Source organism: Manacus vitellinus, unplaced genomic scaffold, assembly GCF_001715985.3.
Source record: "Manacus vitellinus isolate BGI_N305 unplaced genomic scaffold, ASM171598v3 scaffold_9_pilon, whole genome shotgun sequence".
NCBI classification, from domain to species: Eukaryota; Metazoa; Chordata; class Aves; order Passeriformes; family Pipridae; genus Manacus; species Manacus vitellinus.
In genome coordinates this window covers 5,551,295-5,575,634 of record NW_021940917.1, presented here as the reverse complement: position 1 = coordinate 5,575,634, position 24,340 = coordinate 5,551,295, and the positions used below count along the sequence as shown (strand labels likewise).

Genomic DNA, 24,340 nt, shown 5'->3' with positions numbered 1-24,340 from the left:
AGAGAAGTGATCACAGCACCAAGCTTGACAGAGTTCAAGAAGCATTTGACAATGTTCTCAGCCACATGGTGTTGTTCTTGGGGTGGTCCTGTGCAGGACCAGGAGTTGGACTTGATGGTTTTGATCAGTCCCTTCCAACTCAGCATATCCTATGATTTTATGAATTAAATGTGGAAAATACAGTATCTAGAGGAATTTTCATTCTTAAAAAGTACATGACAGGATACATACAAACATGTTAAATGCTCTACTTTCAGCTCCATAGTCTCACTCTGGTGTAACTCAATTAATATCGAAGGGAGTTGTTCATTATAACTCAGTATTATCTACAAAACTTTTATCCACAAAATACTGTATTTCTTGTGTGAGTGTGTGGGAAACATTTGCTTCTGGAACCAGACATTTAATAATCTTCATTCTCCTCAAGCAGCATTTTTGCTTCTTAAACTCCCTGATGTTTAATCATGTTCTGTCTTCCTATGGAGTCTCTTCCACTGTTATGATTCCCAGAGAAGCCCTATAGGAGTTTCTATAGTCTCTGCTCTTCATTCCTCAAGAGGTACATGACAGTGAGTAAAACCATGCCACCAAGTGAAGAATTTCTTACTCCTTATTGATTTTTCATGACTCTGGAAAAACTGTTCCTGGCTTCCCCTGAAAAGCTTGACTTCAGTGGAGCAGGCACAGAAACCTTCCACTTGAAAAAGCAGAAAATTTAGGAGCAGGCACAACTCCTTACAGCCCTTTCAAATTGTTGTGCTAGAAAGTGTGGTCTGCCATACTATGAGTGAGAAGACTCCATTCTGCAGAATAGCTGCCCCTGTGATGGAGGTGACCAGAAGTGTAAAATCTTCTGAAGCTTAGGACTGTATGTATTTTTTTAATGATGGTCTGTATAAATCCAAGAATATGATTTTGTTCGAGCAATTCAGGGAAATGGCACTTGTACCTAGATACAATGTTATATAGATAGATACATACATAAAGTTTTGTTAAACAAGAACAACTACAGGAAGAAATTACCATGGTGAAACTACACCAAAATAAAACTACTTGGACTTAACTGTAGATTTGTTGAGGAAGATAAGTGTATGGCTTAATTGTTCCTGTTTTCCCCCATCTCATGTTCTCACATGATGATCCCAACGTCAGCACACAGATAACTCATACCAACCCAGCCACTCTGTGAAACCACAGCTTTTCCCTGTCGCTTTCAATGCTACAGAGAATTCAGTATTGTACCAGAGTCAAGAGTGTCATCTGTCCACTCCCTCAGCCCACTGTCTGTTCTTTTGTAGGCTGTACTTGCAGCATCAGCCCATTGCCTCACCTCATGCTATCACACCACCCAGACATATGTCACAGGAACACAACACGAGTCAGCTGGAGGGATGGAGAAGGGGCTTCACTTTCTCAGTTAAAGGCAGCAGCCACCTCTGTCACTACAGTATACAATTGAATGTATACATTTTTGAATCATGTACCTATTTTCATGGAAGTCTCGGTTTGACTGACATGACATTGAATGTTGGGATAATTTTGAACGCTTTGAAATGGCACACATGTAGTGCAGTTTAAACCAATTACCGTGTTAGGTTTCAACTCAGATAGAATAAATCCAGTGAAATCAACCTGGCATACCATGACAGGTTCCAAGCTTGCCCTCAAAGAACAGTCTTCATTTAGTAGCTGCTTGAGTCTGTTGACTGTGAGGGGAAAATAGCATTTAATGTTAACTTTTATTTCAGCTCATTAAAGCCAAACAAGCACTTCCTAAGCATACACTCTCTTTCTACTCCTGGTTGGTAAAGCAAATATTACAGTCATTGCCCTGATATACCCTAAACATATTTTTATAAACATTCCTTTCAATCTAACTGCATGACCTAATGTTTTACTTCAAATAATTTTCCCAGTCACAGAGAATATCTAAGGCGAAGTCTGACAATCACCCATGGATGTAGATTAGGAATGTATTTCAAAAAGGATCTACTAAAAAGCAGAACAGTAAAAGAGTTCATAATACTGGTATGTAAGACAAAATATTATGATGAAATCTAGACCAAAGGGAAAACCACCATGGGTGTTTTATTTGAGTCAGAATTGCTGAGTGTCAGCTCTGTTCAATAATATACACAGCTGCATGAGGGTTTTCACATGTTCTAAATGTTGCATCTGTTCAATGTAGCATTCTATATTCAGTGCTGCTCTTCATATTGCAGCAGTGGCCAAAAGTAATAGTCAGACTCAGTGCCCTACTGTGAGCATCACTTAGCCTGCACATAGGAAGCCACAGTCCCTGCCCTGGAGAGCTTACAATCTGGCTTGAGAAAGGACAAAACAATTGGAAAAAAAAAACAAGACAGCAGTGAGGAGGAAAGATAACAGAACCAAGATCCTGTACTGAGATAGGATGAGAATCTGACCAACAAACAACTTCCCAATAGGTTTAGTGTACTCTTCATCTTATAAAGAAGGTAAATAAATAAAGTCAGTTCTTCCCAAGACTCACTCAATTAGGCACTGCTATTTTCAATCTTCCTAAAATAGTTAAATTAGTTATGCCTTGAGAAATAAATGCTCAGAAGCCAAGAAAGGCTCACCAGTCGAGACCATCAGTTTAGGCAAACTGACATACCTCTCTGTAAGCTGATTTGTTTCAGGACTGGAAAGATGTCTTTTTCATAGAATCATAGAATGGTTTTGTTTAGAAGGGACCTTCAAAGATCATCTTGTTCCATCTTCTCTGACATGGGCAGGAATATCTTTCACTAGACCAGGTTGCTCCAAGCCCTAACCAACCTGGCCTTGAATTCTTCCAGTGATGCGGCATCCACTGTTTCTCTGGGCAACCTGTTTCAGTGTCTCACCACCAGCATTGTAAAAAATGTCTTCCTTTTATCTAACCTAAATCTACCTGCGTTCAGTTTAAACCTGTTGCTCCTTGTCCTGTCACTACAGACCTCAGTAATAAGTCTCTCTTCATCTTGCTTTTTTATAAGCCACATCTCTATACTAAAAGGCTACTATATATGGCATCCCCAGGCTGAACAACCCTAACGCTCTTAGCCTGTCTTCATAAGCAAGGTGATTCAGTCCTCTGATCATTTTTGTGGCCCTCCTCTGGACCTGCTCCAAAAGGTCCACGTCTTTCTCGTGCTGAGGACCCCAGAGCTGAACAGAGTGCTCCAGGTGGTGTCTCACAAGAACACAGTAGAGGAGCAGAATTGTCCAGGATGCAGCTGGCTGTCTGGGCTGCAAGTGCATGTTCAGCAAAGAAACTGTCACTCACCTTGGTGTCACACCAGAAAACTTTCTAAGAGTGCATTCATCCTACTGTCTGTGTCATTAATAAAGATATTAAGCAGTACAGGTCAGAATAGGGACCCTTGAGGGACACCCCTTGCTACTGATCATGATTTGGACACTGAGCTGTTGACAGCAACTCTTTGGATTTCACCCTTGGGAAAGCCATGTTGGCTGTTTCTAATTACCATATGCCCTGACATATCTTCCAGAAGGATGCATCAGATATGTTTATGTAATCCACACAGAAAACCTTTTGCAGAATTTACATACAAAACTTTCCAAACATAACTGTCTGATAAGCAAAATAAAACCAGTATGTGTTAATGATATCAAATATTTCCTTGCTAATAGCAAGCTAAGAATGAAGACTTGGTTGCAAATGTGAGGGTATTTATTTTAGAAACATCCTGCCCCCTTATTAGGCATTTATGTTTGGACATCAGATACAGCAAAGCACTGCTGTAGATATCTCTGAGGGATAGATGCCTTAACTATTCTGTTTTTCTATGTGATCTCAACTAATATAACTCACAAGTCTGAACCTGCCTCTCTTATCAGAAGACCTTTGTCAGGTTTCTGTGTCCTGCTAGAAGTAGATCTCACTGTGGAGAAGTTAGACAATCCAACTGTTTCTATTCTTCCCTCGTTCCTTTTTGAATAAAAATGACAAACTCTATTTCCAATGTGCTTAATACTCCCCTCTAAAACATTCTCTCTAATGCAAAGATGCAGAGAGGTTATTTGTTGTTTACTGTGTATATATTTTTCAGTGAAAACAAAGTAGTAGATAATTAAAATCCTAGACGTAGGGATAGAAGAATTCTTCTACCAGTTCTTTATTACCTTCATTGGTGTCCCACTTCTTATGTAATTCACATTTGCATTATGAAGGCAATATTGACTGCTATTTTAATAAAGCCTTTGAATACACCTTATAACACCATGTATAACACCAAATTCTTTTCTAATGTAAATTATGAAAATTCACCTTGGGATTTGAAAGAGGAGGTCTTCTCTGGTATTTTTTCCATCAGATATTGAAGTTCCACAAAGAAAATTACCTGTCTCTGTGACAGCCATTCAAATTCAGGGATGGTTAGTAAGACAAAGATGCTATACACTAGATGAAAAAGAACTATCAGATCAAGGTATATAGGACAGTTAGGAATTATATCTACTTGTAAAATAGTCAACCTAGATATGATGACCAAGACATAATGAATCTAGAACTCCCTTATGCTATTTTTGGAAAGAAAGCTTTAAAGACATCACTGCCACACTAGCTATTTTTTATGAGATGCATAGTAAAATAGCTCCAAAATTTCTGCTGACATGTTCCGCTCTTACATTACGTTCGACAGTGTTCCCCTTTGTGAATGATTTACAGGGACTTCTCCCCTGCCAAAGACAGAAGGCAAATGACAGATTTTTGAAAGCTATTCATTCCTCTCCCATTATACATAATGTCCATAATCTCAAAACAGCCTGATGAATGTCTCAATTCAAAACTAACTGTTCTCTCAAGTCTTTCTTAGCTTGGACTTACTAGTTCTGTTTTTTTGCTTTTGTGCAAAATATGCAGAAGGAAAGACTAATTTTGGAGTGCTGCCACAGCAAAGACATGCCTGTGTATAGAAATGTCCGGCCAGGTTTTTTTGAGTTTTTCATGATAATGTCTCCTCAGTATTCAAAATCTTCAATAAAATTAGGTAGTTGTGTCTGAGATGGTGGGCAGTTCTTTAGCGTGTGCTCTGCTTGTAATGACAATTCAGGACTGAACTTCTCTAAGCAATAAAGTACTGTTTACACATGTATTGTACTAATCTAATTTGAATTTTATTAACCTTGCTAAATGAAATTAACTAGTCCCTATCATAGGCATCAATGCACAGATAATGGGCTTTTTAGTTCGAATGTCTTGGATTTCTATTCCTTTGTACATGTCATCTGACAACTTTCTGAAATCAAAACAAACATACCTGCTTATATTGCTGATACTAAGCTTTGCACACACAAAGACAATAATTAGGGAAGATTTCATTACAGATGATCATATGTAAGAAAAGAATTAACTCTGACAGAGTTTCAAATCTGACTGAAATTGCAATAGCTGCATATTTATCTATTTATATCACATTTTGAGAAATCTCACTTTTATAGAAATCTTGGAAGACAAACAGAAACAAATAGAAAAGTTAGAAAAAATATTAAGAGATGAAACACACTATAAATTCAAGAAATTAGAGGGGTTTTGTTTAATTTTCACTACGCTGTTTTAAAGTCTAGGTTCAAGAAAGAAACTACGCCACTGCATCCCGTGAAGCCACTCATATTCAGATTTAACAACATGTCAATGCTCAAGGTTTAAAAAATATTGCTATTAAAACCTTATTGCAAATCCATGATTTGACAAAAAGTCCATTGACATCAGAAGGCTTTGTCTTCAGCTCTCACACAAGAAAACAGCAACAGCTGTCTCAGGTCCTGTAAATGCTTTTCTTCACAATGCTGTCAGATCCTGAAGAGATAGACAAATGTGGTTAATTTACTTCATTTGGTATAGGTATGTGAAATTCAGCAGTCCTAAACGTGATGTATAAGACAAAGCAACCACAAACTACTACTGTCATACACACAGATAAACCCAAAATATTAGATAGGGGACAGGTGGCCACTAATTTTGAATCAACATTACCTGCTAATAAAATTCTAATAATCTTCTTTTTTTCAACAAATTGTCAAGTACTTTGAATCAACAAAAATCTATTTGTTCCTTTATAAATTCAGATCAGAAAACAAAATGTCTGAAAGTTTCCTTTTGCTTTGGTAGTGGGAAGTTGCCTGATTAGAGACTTCAAAATCAGACATACACAGGGTAACTAAATTTAACTAGAAAATTAACTTTTGTAAAAATAAATTCTTACAGCCTGCTTCAAAGACTACTGATGTCAGAAAAAGTCTACAACTCTTGTCTCTAATTAAGTTGGTTTGTTAAAAAAAAATCTCATTACAGACCTGAATCAGAAAATACTCAGAGTTCTTAGTTTCTAGTGAAGTTTACATCCTGTAAAGAATACTTTTACATCTTAATGCCAACTATTAAGGAAAATTCATTATAATTAGGATCCTTTTAATCCAATGCACTGACAAGTGAGTTTCTAAATAAAAATACCTGAACCTTATGTAAAATATGCTTCAGAAAAATCCAGTGTTCTGATTGCAACAAAATTACATATTTTTCAATGTTTGAATGCAAAAAATGACAAGCTATAAAATCTGTTTTAAGTAAGATCTACAGAACAAGATAAATTTGAATAATCTAGTTGCAACTCAGTGTTTATGGGAACAGAAGAATCAGAGCGAGTACTTTGTCTACTCAAGCATAAATCAGATGAGTATACTGAATTTTTCTCAGACACAAAAAGCTGAAACCAACCCCTACTTTTTGAGATTTTTCTAATAGTCACTCCTCAATAACCAACCCTTCAATCCCAAATGAATAACAACCAGCTTATAAATATACTTAACACATATTAAGTTTGTTTAGCTTCCTCTTAGGATTTTAGAAAATTATTTATATTTCTTGTTTTACATATGTGACTCTAGCTACCAATTTATGACTAAACAAGAACACAAATTAGCCATCCCACAACAACAGAATTGATATTACTTCAAAAATAATATTAAAAGTAATAAATAATGTGATTCATGTAAACTGCCATTTAAAAATATTTCACTTTTTCTACACTAAATACAAATTACCTCCTTATCTCAGGTTTTGAGACTTTACTGCAATTACTTACTGATATCTCCTTCAATTAGTGTAATTTTTTAGTGAAGGAAATTTTACTCCTCAGCTGATACAGACTGTATTTATTTCTGCAGGTGGCAGAAATCAAAATCCCTAGTGAAACAAATACCCAGGCATACCAGTCATTCCACCCAAAAAAGAAAGGGTTGGGCAAATGCTTCAGTAACCAAGCTAACTATGATCCAGTATCAGAACTGGGCTTTACAAAGAAGCTGTACTGACCTCGTGAGAAAGTTTAATATCAGAGTGCTTGACAGTTTCTAGGGCATTTTTAAAGCAATCACAGTACTTGACTTGCTTACAAGACTTTTTAAAGTATTGCAGAAATGTTCACCTCCACACCTCGGGTCACAGAGTTGGGCTTTTTGATGGTCTAGACAGACTCGTGATGTAAAAACTTGGTATAAATGGGCAACCTGTGAGGAAAGGACAGTAGTTAAATGGACATAGGCACCTAATGCTAAGTAAAGGATTTGACTCTCTAGGGGTGCTGATGGTGGTCTGCAGGCATTATGAAAAATAAATTAATTAACAAATAAAACTGGTACTATGGAAAAAATGACAAACAACATGAATGACTGACAGATGGGCGAGAATACTAGTCTCAAATATGCTTTCTCCAGTTTCATGAAAAATAGTAACTTAATCAGGCAGGAAAAAAAAATGGCTAGGATCCCACTGTGTGGAAACATTGTCTAATATCACACATTGGGCAACAACCTGCTATTTGTAACACTAGTAAGATTTAGAGGAAGATTAGAAAGACAGAAACCTCATTCCTTCAGTGTTGCATTTTCCCTAACTTCAACCTTTCCATTTTACTCAGTCTTAGTCACTGATTGTTCCAGGCAAACCCTTAAATGGAGAATAATATTTTCAAAGCCACAATGAGAAAGATCAGAGGAGATGAGAAGCCTGCAAATATGATGAATAAGAGAGCCCAAACCCAGTCACCTCTGTAGAAGGCTGCCCAACCCTAACTAGCTCCAAACTGGACCATCATGCACAATCTGCTTGTGGAAAGACACCAGTTATTGTTCCAGTTGGGGGCCCGGTCCAGCAGATGTTCCCTACCAGCCTGGTGCTGGCTTGCAATGATAACAAGCACCCACTTTGCTATTGGATGGATTCTCAAGTAAGAAGACTTTGCTGTCTTTGATGTGCACCTCCCTGTGTTCCTCAGTATTCTCCAGATCGAGAATTTTTTCAGTTAACTGCTGATTTCCCAGTGATTTTAATCCTCCTGGTTGTTTGGGTGACTGCAGGGAAATGAAGTCCACAGGACTGCACACTTGTCTCCTAAGGTGGAGACCAGAGCAAGCAAGCCTGGTCCGCTGAGCAGCTGGTGCCAGGCACTGGTCACTGCCAATAGCCCACCTGTTTGCAGGAAGAACTTTGACGCTCAGGGTGGCATCACTGATTTCAGGGTGGTAAAAGTGCTTTCAAGACAAGTGCTAACACTAACAATTCAACAGCAGTGTAAATCAGCATTCACAGTCCATCACAGCTACAATGTAGGACTGCATTTTGCTGGTTTTCAATTATTAAATGTGAACCATTTAAAGTAATATGCAATTAAAATAAACTACAATACAACAAATGACAGGAGAACAACAAAATGTAGTGGCAGATATCCACCTGGCCAATAACAGATAGTTTATTAACCTGATCTGGGGAGGCCGGCAGTTGGAAGGTGCCTTGAATCTACCTGAGTAGCGTAAAAACCTCCAACCCCGGGCTGATCATCTCTGACAGGAATCACTTAAGAAATATCCTCACCACCACACTTCTGGTGAAGGAGAACTTTTGTGTATTTTTCTCAGTTCCTGTGCAAGGATTCATAAGCAAACTGCCCTTGGAAAAATACAACCAAAAGGAGTTCTGGCGGAAATCCATGGACCTTAATTCTTTTGCCTTGGTGGGTGATTGGACTTATCAAAACATAGCCTTGATGAACTCTTGTAAAAGCAGGAAGGGAGGGAGAGGCTTTCAGGCCACAGTCTGCTCTTCTTCCCCAGCACGATTTTGGGGAGACACTGCCCGAACTCGGTTTATTTGTTCTGGTGACGGGGCTAAGCCTCTCCCATGTGAAATTTCACTTTTCAATGAAAACTTACTCCGGGAGGAGCATCGCCAGTATATTTCTCGTGTGACTCATACGCACAAAATCCAAAAGTCAATAGTCAAGAGTTTATTTGATGGAGGTTTTCTTCTAATTAAGAGGTCATTAAGGGGATCCGACCGTTACTCAGCGCTGAGACGAAGGTCCCCAGCAGCTGCTCCAGCCCGGGAGATGTGCCGGCCAGCACATTTTCCAGAAACATGTTTCCTCTCTCGCCAGCGGCCCCTTCCCCCTCCCCGTCACCCCGTTTTTAGTCTCTCCAGCGCTGATGAGCTAATAGCATTTTTCCTTTGCATACTTTGGCGCTGCCCCACGGCATACTCTGGCAGCCTACGTGTGTCTGAGCGCGCCCGCCCGCCGCAGGCTCGGCTCGGCACGGCTCGGCGCGGCTCGGGGCGCGGGGGAGACAGGCGGGAGGGGAGGGGAGGTAGGCAAGGAGGGGCGGAGGCAGCAGGAGGAGGAATGGGAGCCCCCGCCAGACGCGCCGGCCCGAGCCGCCCCGTTCCCCGCGGCGCCCCCGCACGGGCAGGCGGGCGGGGGCGGCCGGTGTGGGAACTGTCAGGGCCTCACGTTTCCAGCCGCATACGTGAACAAATGGGCCGGGCGCAGCGCCCAGCCAGCGGGGGCTTGTGTAACTTTGCGAGCGTGCCAGCAAGTTAAAGTCCCTGTCTCTCCTCCTCCTCCTCCTCGCTCCTCCTCCTTCCCTCGCTCCAGACCACCAGCGCGGGCCGAAAGGACGATGAAGCTGATTGTTTTGCTCCGCTCCCATATCGCATTTTTTTCCCCTCGGCCCTATAAATACGGGAGAAGAAAAGCTGCTCCCGCCGCCTCCCGGGCGCGTTTCTCTTCTCCGACGGCCGACCGGCCCGATGCCACCGCCTGGGTGCCGCAGCGCCTGAGACCCAGCACCCGCCTGACCCTTCAAAGGTGCAGCCCGCACTCCCCGTCCTCCCTGCAAACCACCCCGCCCCATCTCCAGCAGGAAAGGAGCCCCTCTCTCTCCGCTCGGCCCCCTCTCCCCCGGTTTCTCCCGTATCTCTCTTCCCGCCGGCTCCTAGGAAAGAGGAGAAGATGCGATTCGCGCCGCCAGGGCTCCGGCTCGCCCAGCTCCTCGCGTGTATCTACTGGAGCTGCCTGTGGCCTGCCGGCTGCCAGCAACAGCAGCCGCTGCGCGCGGGCATCCCCGCCGCCCCCCGCGGCTGGAGGCAGCTCGGATCCATGTGGGAGAAGCAACGGGCAGGTGTACAAAGCCTGCTCACGCCTGGGCTCCCAGTACCAGCCCCCGCGGCGCAGCAGGCGGCGAGCGGCGGGCCAGCCCATCCCTGCCTGCTTGCGAACAACGCGGACGGCGCCCTGATGCCCCGCAGAGCCCGTTCACCCGCGCCGCCGCCGCGCAGCCACAGCCCCGCCGCCCCGGCACCCGGGGTGGACTCCGGTGCTCGGCACTGGTTCGAGGCCGGCTACCAGCTTCCTCCGGAGGCCGCGCCGCCGCCGGGCCAGCGGAGCCATAGTGCGCTCGCCACCCCCGCGGCCAGGAGCGCCTCCTCGGGCGCCGCAGCCCTAGGGGGCAGTTTGGCTGTAACGTGAAATTTGGTGTCGCGCGAGTCGGGCCCAGCGCCCCCGCCAGCCCCGCCGGCGGCACCGGCACCACGGCAACGGGAGCAGCACCAGGCCGGCCGGGCCTGCCGCCCCTCGGCAGCTTCAGGCCCGGCGGGAAGATGTCATGGTAGAGACGAACCCTACCAAGCCCCTACAAGTACACAGGACGATAACCCCTTACTACAACTATTATGACACCTTACGAAGGCCCGCTCCAGGGCAGCAGGTACAGACCCGGCTACGGCACTGGCTACTTCCAGATACGTAAGAGCCCTCCTTCCCGCCGCGTCCCGCGTTCCGCCGTTCCCGTCCCTCTCGGCCCCGCCGCGCCGCCCCGCTCGCTCCCGAGCACGCCGGTCCCGGCGGGATGCGCTGCGGGGGTCGCCGTCGCTGCCAGCCCCTCTGTTGGGGCAAAACCCGACCAGACGGGCGATCGCCCGGCTCCTGACCCGCGGGAATCCCGGCGGAAAGCCCGGTGGGAATCCCAGTGGCCCGCGGTCCCCGCGGCTGGAAGAGCGGGGAGCTGCGGAGGGCACGTCCATTAGCCCACCGCGGGATTCTGGGCGTCGTGCTTGCGATGTGATCTTTGGGAAAAGCCGAAGAGCCTGAGCAAAGGGGAGGAGAGCGAGGTTAAAGGAGGGCAGGGGTCCGTAACAAAACGACGGCTCCTAACGATTGGGATGGTAGCCAAATATCTGCAAACGTGTCCTGGGTTGATCTTGCTGTTATGTGGTTGGTTTGATGAACTGCAGGTCTCCCTGACTTAGTCCCGGATCCCTATTACATCCAGGCGTCCACATATGTCCAGAGAATGTCCATGTATAACTTGAGATGTGCTGCCGAGGAGAACTGCTTGGCAAGGTAGGCATCACCTCAGGCTTTTGCCCATCCACTGTAAGTTCTTGTGTTCCTGTGTCCACTGTGGAGTACCTGTGAACATGGTGAAGAGTGGAGAAGAGTGAGGTTGGAGGCCCAGGGAAACACAACCCAGTTTGAAACCTTCTTCCAAGCTTGTGGCAGATGGTGGGGTATACACATCAGAAAGCAACATTGCCATACTAGAGAGACAAGCTACGGATCTTTTGAAAAACCTACACCTTGTGAAAAGTTATATTACACATTTGTATTGTCGGGCTCATTTGAACATATCTGAATTTTGTGAAATGGAGGCATCCAAAAAAACTATTTGAATCTGGTGGTTTTCATCTCCCTTCTCTAATCTCATAAGATCATATGCAACTCCACTAAGAAAAGACGAAACAAAAACCTATTCTTAACCAGCACAAGTTACTATTAAAATTATAACAAGCTAATTGTTTCTGGGCCTATGCCTTGTAATGTCTCTTAAAACTAAAATCTCCCTGAAAAGTGTTTCAAAGTCTCTTAAGGGGTTGAAATAACAGCTTTGCTATGAAGTTTGGTCTTGTCCAGTTGGCAGAGAGGGATTTTTCCTGTTTTGTTTGGAAAGAAATCAACATAGCTGTTTTTAACCGTTTTAACTTGTTTGATACCTTATCATTTAAAACAGATTTATGTATTTACCAGCATCATTAATTGATATCAGACTTTTTCCAGGGTCGTACTCTTTGTTCACTTGCTGGAAAAAGAAAACATGACATAGGAAGCAGTATTTTTCTGCTAGATTCTCAGTGAATACTAATTGAGATGTTCTTGCTAGCTATCAGTTGACTAAAATATTCCAGTATTTAAAAGATAATAGCTATGTGAAAGAGGATAATACAGCCTGTTCATATATATATGTATTTTTTACAACAGAATCAAACAACTGTTGTGTGATCTTACATACACAGGGAGTTATTTTTGTTAACAGCAACTAATGAATTGTAGTTTTGGTACCAGAGTAATTTTACAGTTTAGCAGTGATCTGCTTTATAGATGAACTCAGTCAGTGGTCCAACTTCCATTTAGAATATTGGAAGTAGATTGGAATCTTACTCAGGTCTTGGTCTGACACCAGGAATTTCCACACCATACGGAATTCCTGTGAACCTCCAATGCATGAAGTTTAAGGGGGCTGAAAAGACCTCTGCTGTCAGTTACTTCTGAGACAATAGAAAGTGTTTTTTTAAAGTGTTTCTTGAATATACTTACACATTTTTCTTTTTTTCCATTATTGCAGTTCAGCTTATCGAGCAGATGTCAGAGACTATGACAATCGGGTGCTCCTGAGATTCCCCCAAAGAGTGAAAAATCAAGGCACATCAGATTTTCTGCCCAGCAGACCCCGTTATTCATGGGAGTGGCATAGCTGTCACCAGTGAGTAAACTGCTCAGTATGAAATCTATGTTTTTCACTAACAAATTGTCACTTATAAGATGACATTTTCTAAAACTGCAGTGAAGCAGAGAAAAGCCATGAGGAAACTTTAGCCTCTTACTGTCTGATACATTTTATGTAGCAGTAATTACTCTTTCTATATTCACATGAAACCAAAAGGGATATGAAGCTTATGTAAAAAACTTGTACAAAGTCTAAATTATTTATAAATACAAGTCTCAAGCCAGTTTTGATGTAGATTATAGTCCAGTTACATTTAAGTGTAACCAGTTAATAAAAATCCCAATCATGTTAAAATAAATGGAAACCCTAAAATGTACATCTACTAGCATGGTCCCTATGATATAGCATTGTAAACAGTGACCCATACCTCTTGACCTGAATTTCATGAGTTAGTTCTTGACAAGGAATGCTCTGATAAATATGGAATTGAAAAGCTACTGAATTGATTGATCCTGTCATCAATAATATCCTTATCAGATAATGATACTTTGACACAGCAGCAAAGCTCTAGAAATAGCATAATTGTTGGAAACACGGAAAGGCAAATGAAGTAGGACATTTTCAACATTTTGGGAGCAAGTAACACAGCAAACCTGTATCTTTTCAGAAAACTCACATTCAGCAGTTTTCAGGTTTGTTCTGTTTTTTGCTATTTCACAGCAGAACCAGTTGTAAAATACTAGAAGTACTTAGAATAGTTACTTCCACCTTATTTAAAATACAACTCTGCTGCTACAGGTACATAAATGATAACTTAATATTATTCTTTAAAAAAAATGGCATGCAATGTGGGCTTGATCTGAAGGCCTCTGAGCCTTCAGAGGCTTTAAGCACTGAATGAAAAATCAGTATCATTAGAACAAATTCTTTCAAAACAAGACTAGTATTATTAGTTTATAAACCTTGTAAAGATAAAAAAAGCTAAAAGTAAATCAAATCATAAAACAAAGCCTCCACAAATGCTTTAGTTAACCCCCATTCCTGAAAAAAAATCAATCACCAATAACAAAAATACCCCAACTCTAGTGCTTAAAAAGCTGATAAGCAGATGAAATGGAGAGAGCAACTGAAATCTTCCATTTGTAAAAGAGCAATTTCTTACTCTGCCACAACAGCCTAGCTATTGCTGTCCAGATGTAAAGTGTCTCTGATGTTGATTCAGTTCTTGGACAGAACATACATTGCCACAAAAAAATGCATCTCTCGTGATCATTTCCATAACAGTGAAACAAGCTCATTTGGAAATGAACTACAACTGCCAACTAGTTTGGCTAGCCATCAGACTTCAGTGTTAGTCATCATCATCTGTGGACTGGTTTTAGTGTTCTTAATGCACATGCTTTTGAGACTTGTGTGCTGTTTTGTTTCACCAATACATTTGAATTCTGTTTAATTAGATTTTTTTCATATAACTCTTGGCATTCGTAAGTAACAGCAGCCAAAGATATAGTGAAGGTAGATAAGACAAGTGTAGTTTAGAAAAAGTGTAATTACAAGAATAATAGGGGTTGAACTCTACAGTAAGAGCCTGAACTCACTTTGTGTGAGAGCAAAAAAAATGCATCACTTTGCCCAGATTAAAAGCATACACACTTTTGCAATAGAGATGACATTAAGTACAGACTGCAAAAAGAGTTGATGGAATGAAATCTGCATTGCCAGTGCACAGAAGCCCACTTCGTTATGCAGATTTTTGTTTTCATCACTGTTATGAATGTGTTATATTGACTGAGGGCCACTGAAATGTGAAAGCAAATTGTTGGGGTTTTGCTAGCAAGTAGCAAACTTCCCTGGAATTTACAGTATGTAAGGTAAGCATTCCTAGTGAAATTCTGGCTAAAGGCAGTTATAAGATGTACAATTCAAATATGAACTACTTAATACTTGCTACTATTATTGGAAAAGAGCTGAAACAGGAAATTTTGGAAAAACAGTGCTGGAATCTTTCCCATAACAAATTAAAATCTATTATTTATTTACAGAAGATGGCATGTAGTAATTGTAAATCAGAGTAATAAAAATAATTGAGTAGCCAGTAATAGGAAAGTATAATAATGCACAGATTTTGTTTAACAAATAAAATTTGGCCACATTTAATGGGAGGTAGATCAAATAGGAATATGTTAAAATGTTATTTATGTGATCTGATCCTTCTCTAATAATGTATCTACGGTTTAACAGACATTATCACAGCATGGATGAATTCAGCCACTATGACTTGTTGGATGCGAGCTCACACAGGAAAGTTGCTGAAGGACACAAAGCAAGTTTCTGTCTTGAAGATACCTCCTGTGATTATGGATATTATAGGCGGTATGCATGTACAGCACATACACAGGTAAGAGTTGGTTTGGAGACAAGTTTTTTTCCTCCTCTAGTCTATATTTGGGTAACTTTTCTGCTTATCATCTGACTCCCTGAATTAACTGATGACCTAACTAACTTCTGAAATTCCTCTGTCAGAGGCCAGGATACCATCTTGGAGACATAATTTACCCAGGTGCTGCTAAGTGGGTTCCTCAGTAAAATGCACTGACACTCATTAGATTAGCACCACTGCTAAATGAACTCTATTAAGACACACCACAAGTTCTCATGGCTATAAGTCCAGTCAAGTGAGCTAAAGGGAACTCAAGACAGCCAGTAAAGAAGTCGCTTCAATGTTCATCCCCCCACAACTGCTCAGTTATATCCTTGGCTGGTCCCAGAGTTCAGCACTAGTATTTTCACCCTTTCAGAGTCTGAAGCTGTAAGGTTCTGAATTCCATTAATACCTATTGCTACTGGCTGGCAGTCTGATGCAGAAATCTTACAGCATTATTTTATGCCTGTATTTAAGGCATGAAAGATATAAAGAGAATGGCAGCCATTTGAACATTATGATGGGTCATGTACAAATGTAAAGCCAGGTGCTAGGGCTTATTAAAGGAACAGATGAAAAATGAAATCAAACATTAAGATAAAAAAAATCCTTGAAAGACTCCTACCTTGAATATTGCATCACCATCTCTCAAAACTGCTGCAGAAAAGCTTAAAAAATCCAAACTAGCCAACCCCAGAACAAGGATGATCAGCAATGTAGTATGGCTAAGAGACTTCATTGACTTTTTTTTCCATTTGGAAAACCAAATAAGAACGAAACTTGAGTGGTTCTGGATTGAAAGAGGAAATTGTTGATATTTATTCTTTCTTACAATACAAGAATTTAAGACCTGCTAGACAACAGCTTTAAAACAGAAAGGAGTGCTCTTTTGACACATGAATGAAGTATTAAATGCCTTGCCTTAGGATGTTGCAGAGGTCAAAAATATTTACATGTGTTCAAGAAAAATTCAGACAAAATAATGGTCACTATTAAACACAAAATAAATCTGATGGTACTCCATGTCTTAAATACAGTTAAATGCCTGGTGGAAGGAATTTGCCTGACATTACACATCCTATTTCTTAGGTTCTTTTGTCCTCAAGCATCTGCTGCTGACCATTGTCAGAGACATGACACTGAGCTTGATGGATCTGTAGTTTAACTCAACGTGGCCATACTTACATGTACATCTGTATCCCTTATTCTGCAGCTTTTAATCTAGGAGGTAGTTATTTTATCACAGAGAAATAACAGGTATGCTTCACTGGCTGACGTGTCCACATTCGAATTTTAACTATAATGAATGATGTGCAATACATAAAGGCTTTGAAGAGGTTTTATAAATATCTTTTCTCCTTCGTAGACTATGACATCTAACTAAGCAACATACATATTTTACAGCTGGAGTATTTGTGTCACTAGAATCATGGCTGTGTCAGCGTTTCCACTGGAAGCCCATGTTTCAGGGGTTTGTAATTGGACTGTAAAACTTTCCTCCAGCCTCAGACTTGGCACATACATGCTGGGTCAAGAGGGAATTCCTACAGGACTTGGGTTTTCTGCACTTTGTGTGTTGCCAGAACAGATTAGCTTTGCCTAGAGCAATCTGTGTTGGACACAGTTAGAGACACCAGATTTGAACCACTGATACATTCATAGTTAGGGATTCTTACTGATGTTCCCAACAACAAAGAATTTTTCAGAAAAGATTCATCTGGAAGAAAGGCTACATTTTCAGTTCCCTCAGATTCTTGTGCCACTGTATGCCTGAAGAGACACCATTTCCATGCAAAACTCAATGTGAAAATAGCTCTTGAGTCTACTGTTCAAAGTTAGCACTTTGGCAGAATACACCCATAGCAAGAAGTTGCATCATTCCTAAGGGTAGAGAGAGGTTCCAGCATAGTGATAGGGTTTGTATTTAAGGACTCCAGAAGCAATTTACTTGAGATTTACAAATACTTATCTTATGTAAAGAACAGGAAATAATAACATCACCAGTCTTTACATAAAAGGAGTACTGTAGCAAGTGATAATAAAATACAGACATCTCACAGATGAACAAATATAAATATTATAGATGTTTCCTCTTCAGTAATAAAGTAATAAAGTGCAGTCTATCAAAATGGTATGTTTGACTTACATATTCGACTTCAGATATATAAATAAAATGCCAAGAAAAAATAAGACTAATTTTCTGAGTTAATTTTCTTAGTGAAGTGTGATGGTTAGGTGAACTTCAGTCTGAGTGTCCCTAATGTCTAGAATGTTACTATTCCTAATGACTAATTTTTTTTTTACATCCACCTTAACTTCATTTTTCAGGGTCTGAGCCCTGGCTGTTACGACACTTACAATGCTGACATAGATTGCCAGTGGATTGATATTACAGATGTAAAACCTGGAAATTACATTCTGAAGGTAAGTGTATTGGGAGTGGTGAAGTATGTTTTGGGTTTTTTTTGTTGTTGTTTGCTTTTTAAAGAAGCAAATCATAAGCATACATTCTTTTGAATGTATGTGAGCAGCTGAAACCTGGAAATAGATAAACACTATGCTTTCTCCCCTTAAGGTGAGTGTAAACCCCAGCTATTTGGTGCCTGAATCTGATTACTCCAACAATATAGTGCGCTGTGATATACGCTATACAGGCCACCATGCATATGCCTCTGGCTGCACAATTTCACCGTAAGTACTTTCCTTTGTTTTCTGTCACTGTCTTACATTCATGGTAGTGAAGTTAACAAAAAGATTTATAAAGCTTAGAGATTTACTTTATCTTGAAGAAAATAACTTCCACTATTAGTTCTACTGATAGCAATTTCTTCAGTATTTTGTTTCTGGGGTTTCAGGAATTTCAAAGTTTGTGAGAATTTTGCACTTGTGCCATCAGATTATATAGCACTTTCAAAATTGCTGTTACTGTCTGGGCTGCTAGATAACTACCTCTGGCTCACACCTTCCTTGTATTTGCACTAGAACCTTTCTGTGATCATTCACTACCCATTTATGCCGCCCACACAGAACTGTTCAGCAGTTACAGAGCTGTTAAAACATTCTGTAAAATCCCACACATGTATGTCACTGCGCTGCTGCTGCAGCTTACACAGCAGCCATCCTCCCTGAAACAGTTCTTTCACACACACTCCATCTACAGTTTAGTTCTTCAAAAGTTTAAACAAGGCCAAATGTACATCTCTTTAAAAATCTTTTCTCCAAAAAAGAAAATTAATTTAATAAATTACCTCATGATAGATCTACCGTACCTTAGTATCTGTCAAATACACACACACACACACAAAGAAGTCTTCTGTAACATAGAGGTAAGCAGTTCTCAGGATAATATATTAGTTGCTCATCCAAAATATTAATCAAGTGATTTCATTTTGATTGCATACGGAGTATTAACATTTTATAGAGGTTTATATGAAATAAATTCCAGATAAGTAAATGAAAAGTAAAATAGATGACCAGTGTAGTCTTATATAACAGCATCAGTGAAACAAATACACTGAATTAATGTGACTAGCTTAATTAGCTTGTAAAATGTTCATTCCTTACTTTGCATTAGGAAATCAGTAGTCAAATGAGGCTAAAGGGAGGAATGTTTTTTCATGCCAGTGTGGAGATTTGTATTTGTAATCACATTTTGATCATACTCATGACAAGTAAAATGGCTTCAGCAAAGTCCTCTGTTCTTGCTGTGTATTGGTCAGACTTCATGAAAAGGAAGAAAAAAGAATAGGTGTTCTGCAGGTTGTGAGAGATTATTTTTGGTGGACCTAAGGCAGGAGCTTTTCAAGCATTTCTATGTAACAGGACTGATTTCTCCTTCTTGGAATACTGCGTGTGCTCGCATTCATGTGGAAGGGAAACTTATGCTTCATACTTTTAACTTCTAGTCTCCCCATCTTACCTCTGAAAATGTTATGGAGTACAGAGAGTAAAAGAATTATTAAGGTTGGAAAAGACTTTTAAGATCATCAAGTCCAACCATCAATCTATGACCACCACATTCATTATTAAACCATGTCCTCAAGTGCCATATTCACATTTTTTTGAACACTTTAAGTGATGATGACTACACTACATCCCTGAGCAGTCTGTTCCAATGTTTTGCAACACTTTATGTGAAATATTTTTTTCCTAATATCTAATCTAAACCGCTCCTGACTCAAGTTGAGGCCATTTCCTCTTGTCCTGTGACTTGTTACCTGAGAGAAGAGAGCGACCCCCACCTCCCTATAGCCTCCTTTCAGATAGTTGTAGAGAGCAATAAGGTCTCCCCTGAGGGTCCTTTTCTCCAGGATAAACCACCCTCTCTCTCTCTCTCTCTCTGTGTATATGTATATATATATAATGTACATATATTCGCGCAGGGTGAGGAAACAAAATTTCTCTTACTGTTCGCTGACTTGTGCCTTCGAGCTGATAAATGAGTACTTAGCAGATATTCTTTTTGTACCTGTTTGGTCACCTGCACAAAATTATTTCTTTTCTTTTGACAGATACTGAGAAATGTACAAGAAAATGGATGAGATGGTGCCAAATGTTTTGAACTGAAGTATCATTATATAAACTTCAATAGGATGCGAACACTATAGAAACAAAACTACAGAACATACATACATACGTACACTCACACACCTTATGTGATTTCAAAGCACTCCAGCAGCTTCTCAACCAAAACTTTACTGGAGTTTAAGAATTTAAATTGGCATTACTTGTATTACTATCGAAATGTGTGGAACTGGTGATTAATGCACAGATATTTTACATTTTGAAAACCCAACTCATTCATAAAAACCTGACTAAGTCTTAGCTCCTTGAAATTTGGAGTTTAGATGATAATAGGCTTCAGTGGTAATATAACTGGTGAATGAGTTGAACGTATTTTAAAAGGCAGAAAAAAAGTATGCAATATGAATCAAATAAAATGCAAGAGAAAGTACTAATGTCAGCTATCTCAGAAAATACCATAATGAAAACCAGCTTAAGAGTAATGATACAGTACCTTTAAAAATACTTGCTAGAACACATTGATATGAATGAGAGAAGTATGTTCAGTTTTCAAGGAATATTAACGTATAGCAGAGAAATACATATATATTATATATATCAGTTATACCCCTGCAAGAAAAGTTACGTTTACATTTTTAATACATTAGAAGTTTTTCCATTTTCTTAAGTGAAAAACAGATGGGGTTTTGAAATACACCTTTCCTTTGTGAAAATTAATTAAAAAACTTACCCACCTTTCTATGTTCAAGAGATTTTTCAAGGTGGGGCTTTTAAAAGACTTCCGCAAAATTAATGCGGATAAAAATAATAGCTGTCAAGAAATGGGCTCTTGGAGATGAAGAAGAGCCCCTGATGTGGTCATCTGTGAAAAAAATTCAACTTGAACAGATTAACCATCAAAATAATACTGGCAATTAACTCAGGTGGCACCACAAAGAGAAGTAGGTCAGAATCTTAATGAAGTACTTTTAGTGTGAAAAAGCCTACTACCTGCTTCCCCCTTAAGTACTGTAGTTGACTTTAAAAATGTGTATCTCAGTATTCAAAATAACAAAGTTGAAAATACACTATATAGAGAGGGAGAACAAAAGTCAGTGTAATAACTTCCTACTTTAGGCTATTCAGGAACCAAATGCAACATTGTTAAGGGGAAAAACTTCAAGCTCAAATTAATGTTTTCGTTGAACTGCTTAACTGGTGCTGGGTACACTACTCCTCCTCCTCCCATCCCAAAATTATTTTGCTTTTGCAGTGCACCCTGCTGTAAGCTACAGTAGCTGTGATTTTCGTTTTAAACTGTGAAATGACATATCACAAGGGGATCTGGTGTTTTTTTCAGAAGATTTCTGATCATGTAAAATAAGGATCTACCTTTGAAACAATGGAACCTAGAAATATTGATTGGCATTGGTTAAATGTGATCAGTTCAAAACACCTAATAAAACATGGAAAGCTCAATATATTAAAAAAAAATTGAAAAATAGCTGTGCTATTGAAAATAGTTAAAAATTTAAAAATCTGAGGAGTATGGAGTATTTTTTGTTATCACTACATTATCACTGAGAATATTTCAGGCAGTATTTGGAAATATTTTATGCATTGGAACCCTATAGATTTAATTTGGATGCTTGATGAATCGCCATAATATCGTTTAAGGATCAGCTGTTCTTTAGTACATATATTTATTTCCTGATTATAAAGTATTTCCACCTTAATCATAACTCGGTTACAAATTTGCACAACTAGAATTTAAAAAGGACCTAAGAACCAGCAACCTGGTGATTACTACCCACCAGTGGGAGAGGGTGTAGAATGAATACCATTTATACCTGCAGGTCCCTTTTTGTTTGGTGCGAGATCCATTTTGGCAATTAGTAACCAGTATGAGCAATGAACAGGAGCAAAATTCAGAAACTCGATTTATTAGAAAGCCATTTGTTACATATGTCTGCAAAAACGAGGGCGTGTTCAAAGTCTAGGCTTCTGAAATCTCAGCCCAAAGAGCTTTTAAGTTTAAGAGGTGTTGAGGGATGCAAGCGCATTCATCTTTCTATAGACTTAGGTCAAAACTGGGGTGAAAGTCCTGAGAGCAGCTTGGGCAATAGACACAAAAGCTAGTGAATGGAAACTAAGCTGTGGGCATGAGCTGCTTCCTGGCAAGAGGTTGTGTGCTCGTACCTCACTGTGCCTGATGCTGAATGTGGGATATGAGAGCACTAACAGGAAAAAGAGCAGCCGCAGAAAGTGAGGTTATCCCCTGGCTCATGAGACAGGAACCTGCTTACATGTCTGTACCCAAACTACTTGCAGAACTCCACTGAAGTCAGCAAGCAGCCAGAAGGCCTTGAGCATCTGTGTAGGTGGAGTAAGTGGAAATGGCCTGGTTCAGAAAGGTGTTGAACGCTGTAACTTTGAATCTTGGGGATATTGTAGCTACAAAAATGTAGCTTTTTTTTCCGTAGCAAAATATTGTATTTGTTTTTAAATGTGTGTTAAGCAACATTACATTGATGTACAATAGCACAAAAACTGCCTAAGATAACATGAACAGTCTATTTAGAAAAACAGGGGATTTTAGGATTAAAAAAAAAAAAAAAGGAATGTGACTTTAACCCTGTCTATGGTAAATCACAACGCAGTAGAAGAGTTTATTATATAGCATGTACAGAAGTAGTTCTAAATAGGGGAGCACCAACCAGTATTTTCAGTATCTTGGCTCTGCAGATTTGACCCAGACACCTTAACTTACTTTTTTCATACTGGAAAATAATTATGGGATTATGTGCATTTTTGTTGAAAAAAAGTCTATAAACCTGTTTTGATAAAAGCTTTTATTTTTACAGCAAATTATATTTGGATTCCATTTCACAAGACATTGGGTTGATTCCCATCATCTTTGAAAGGCATCTTGCCATTGGTAGGAGAAAAATCAGATTTAGATTTTGAGAGATTTCTAGTATAAATTTGCTGTCTTGCAGTCTCAAATTTCTTCTGAAAAGTCAGACTGTAAAAATGTATGTGAACCAATTACCTCCCACATTTCAAATCTTAACATAAAAATTACATATAAGGAATATGTTGTATGTCGGGTTCATTACAGGAGGGGTTTGTTATATATATTTTTTTTAATCCTGAAACACATTTGATATTTGCATATTTCTAGACAAAAGTGTAACAAAAATGACAGATTGGTCACCAATGGAACCAACATATTGTGTAGATTATGTTTTTGTGTTACTAAAGTCTACTCATTTTCTCTCTGCTCCAGAGTTTACTGTGCAGTGTTGAATGAGTGCAAACACCAAATGTACCTTCTTATAGTCATTCATGCATTGTTTGCAGTGTGCTCATTCAAAACCAGCGGGGTGAGTTTCATAAATGAGACATTGAAAAGTGGTTTATCCTGTGTCTCACACTTATGCCGACAAGGCATTTTCATTTTCTCCAAATCCTAAAAGGTGCTGAAAGATTTTAACTTGAATTAAAACCAAAGAGTATGTTATTGGGAGGTTTTTATTATGCAACTAATGCTACAGATACAGTGAAATGCCACTTGTTTTTGCAACTTTTTAGAAGGTTTTTCGTTATTTCCTTCACCTTTCTTCCAAGAGTCTTAATTTCAGTAACTTTGCATCTTTACCTGAAGAGCTCTAATTTATAATATTCAGGCACTAGCTTTGTATTCTTCATTGCACTTTCATATTCTTGTGTTACATGCCTGTATTATGGTTGCAAGTTTATGTGAAAATGACTTGAATAAAATGTTTCAAGCGTTCTACTTGTCCAAGTATTATACTTACTGTATAGGCCAGATCCATCTCTCTATGAGATTTAAGGTTGTTATATCTATAGGAAAACGAGGAAGATTTTGTCGTGCTGACATGGTCTCAGAAAAAAAGTCACAAGTTAGAAACAAAGAAAAATTACTCCTCACACTACACAAAGGATTAATACGTGAAGGCTAAACAGGACAAGGCATTTGGTTCATCTGGATACAGGATTTCCTTACCATATTGTCTGTATCTGTAAAAGCAGGAACTCAGAAATCACTTTCAGAATTTCTGCTCCAAAAATTATACTTTCATGGGAAGAACATTTGAACAGTACAGAAAGTCTGTGTACTCTAGAAAATTGACTAACGCATTAAATATGCAATTACCCAAAAAATATTTTATCCTGTTATTTACATTCTCTGAGTACAGACTGACGTCCTGCTGCCTCTTCACTCTGTATGCTAAACTGATGAAATGGTCTGAGTTGTGAAGCAACTCTTGTCCCTTCACTGAGGGACTAATACAGAGAAGCATGGTT

At 39.7% G+C, this 24,340-nt stretch overlaps 1 protein-coding gene across 2 annotated transcripts; it reads left to right on the top strand.

Moving 5' to 3' along the window:
• Positions 1–11,482: 11,482 nt before the first annotated feature.
• Positions 11,483–23,809, top strand: LOX (lysyl oxidase). 2 transcript variants are annotated; one of them, XM_029965418.1, is made up of 6 exons: positions 11,483–11,702; positions 12,982–13,119; positions 15,325–15,481; positions 17,834–17,929; positions 18,081–18,196; positions 20,017–23,809. In XM_029965418.1, the coding sequence occupies exons 1-6, from the start codon at positions 11,653–11,655 to the stop codon at positions 20,021–20,023; spliced, it is 564 nt and encodes a 187-aa protein (XP_029821278.1). In that variant the 5' UTR covers positions 11,483–11,652; the 3' UTR covers positions 20,024–23,809. The 2 variants fall into 2 exon arrangements, with proteins under 2 accessions (XP_029821278.1, XP_029821279.1); XM_029965419.1 differs by lacking the exon at positions 20,017–23,809 and having other exon boundaries at positions 18,081–18,200.
• The last annotated feature ends 531 nt before the right edge of the window (positions 23,810–24,340 follow it).

Coding starts and splice junctions, on each gene's coding strand:
- LOX (XM_029965418.1), top strand. CDS start 11,653: ATGTCCATGTATAACTTGAGATGTGCTGCCGAGGAGAACTGCTTGGCA. Junction 13,120..15,324: donor GAGTGGCATAGCTGTCACCA/GTGAGTAAACTG, acceptor ACGGTTTAACAG/ACATTATCACAGCATGGATG. Junction 17,930..18,080: donor CTGGAAATTACATTCTGAAG/GTAAGTGTATTG, acceptor TCTCCCCTTAAG/GTGAGTGTAAACCCCAGCTA.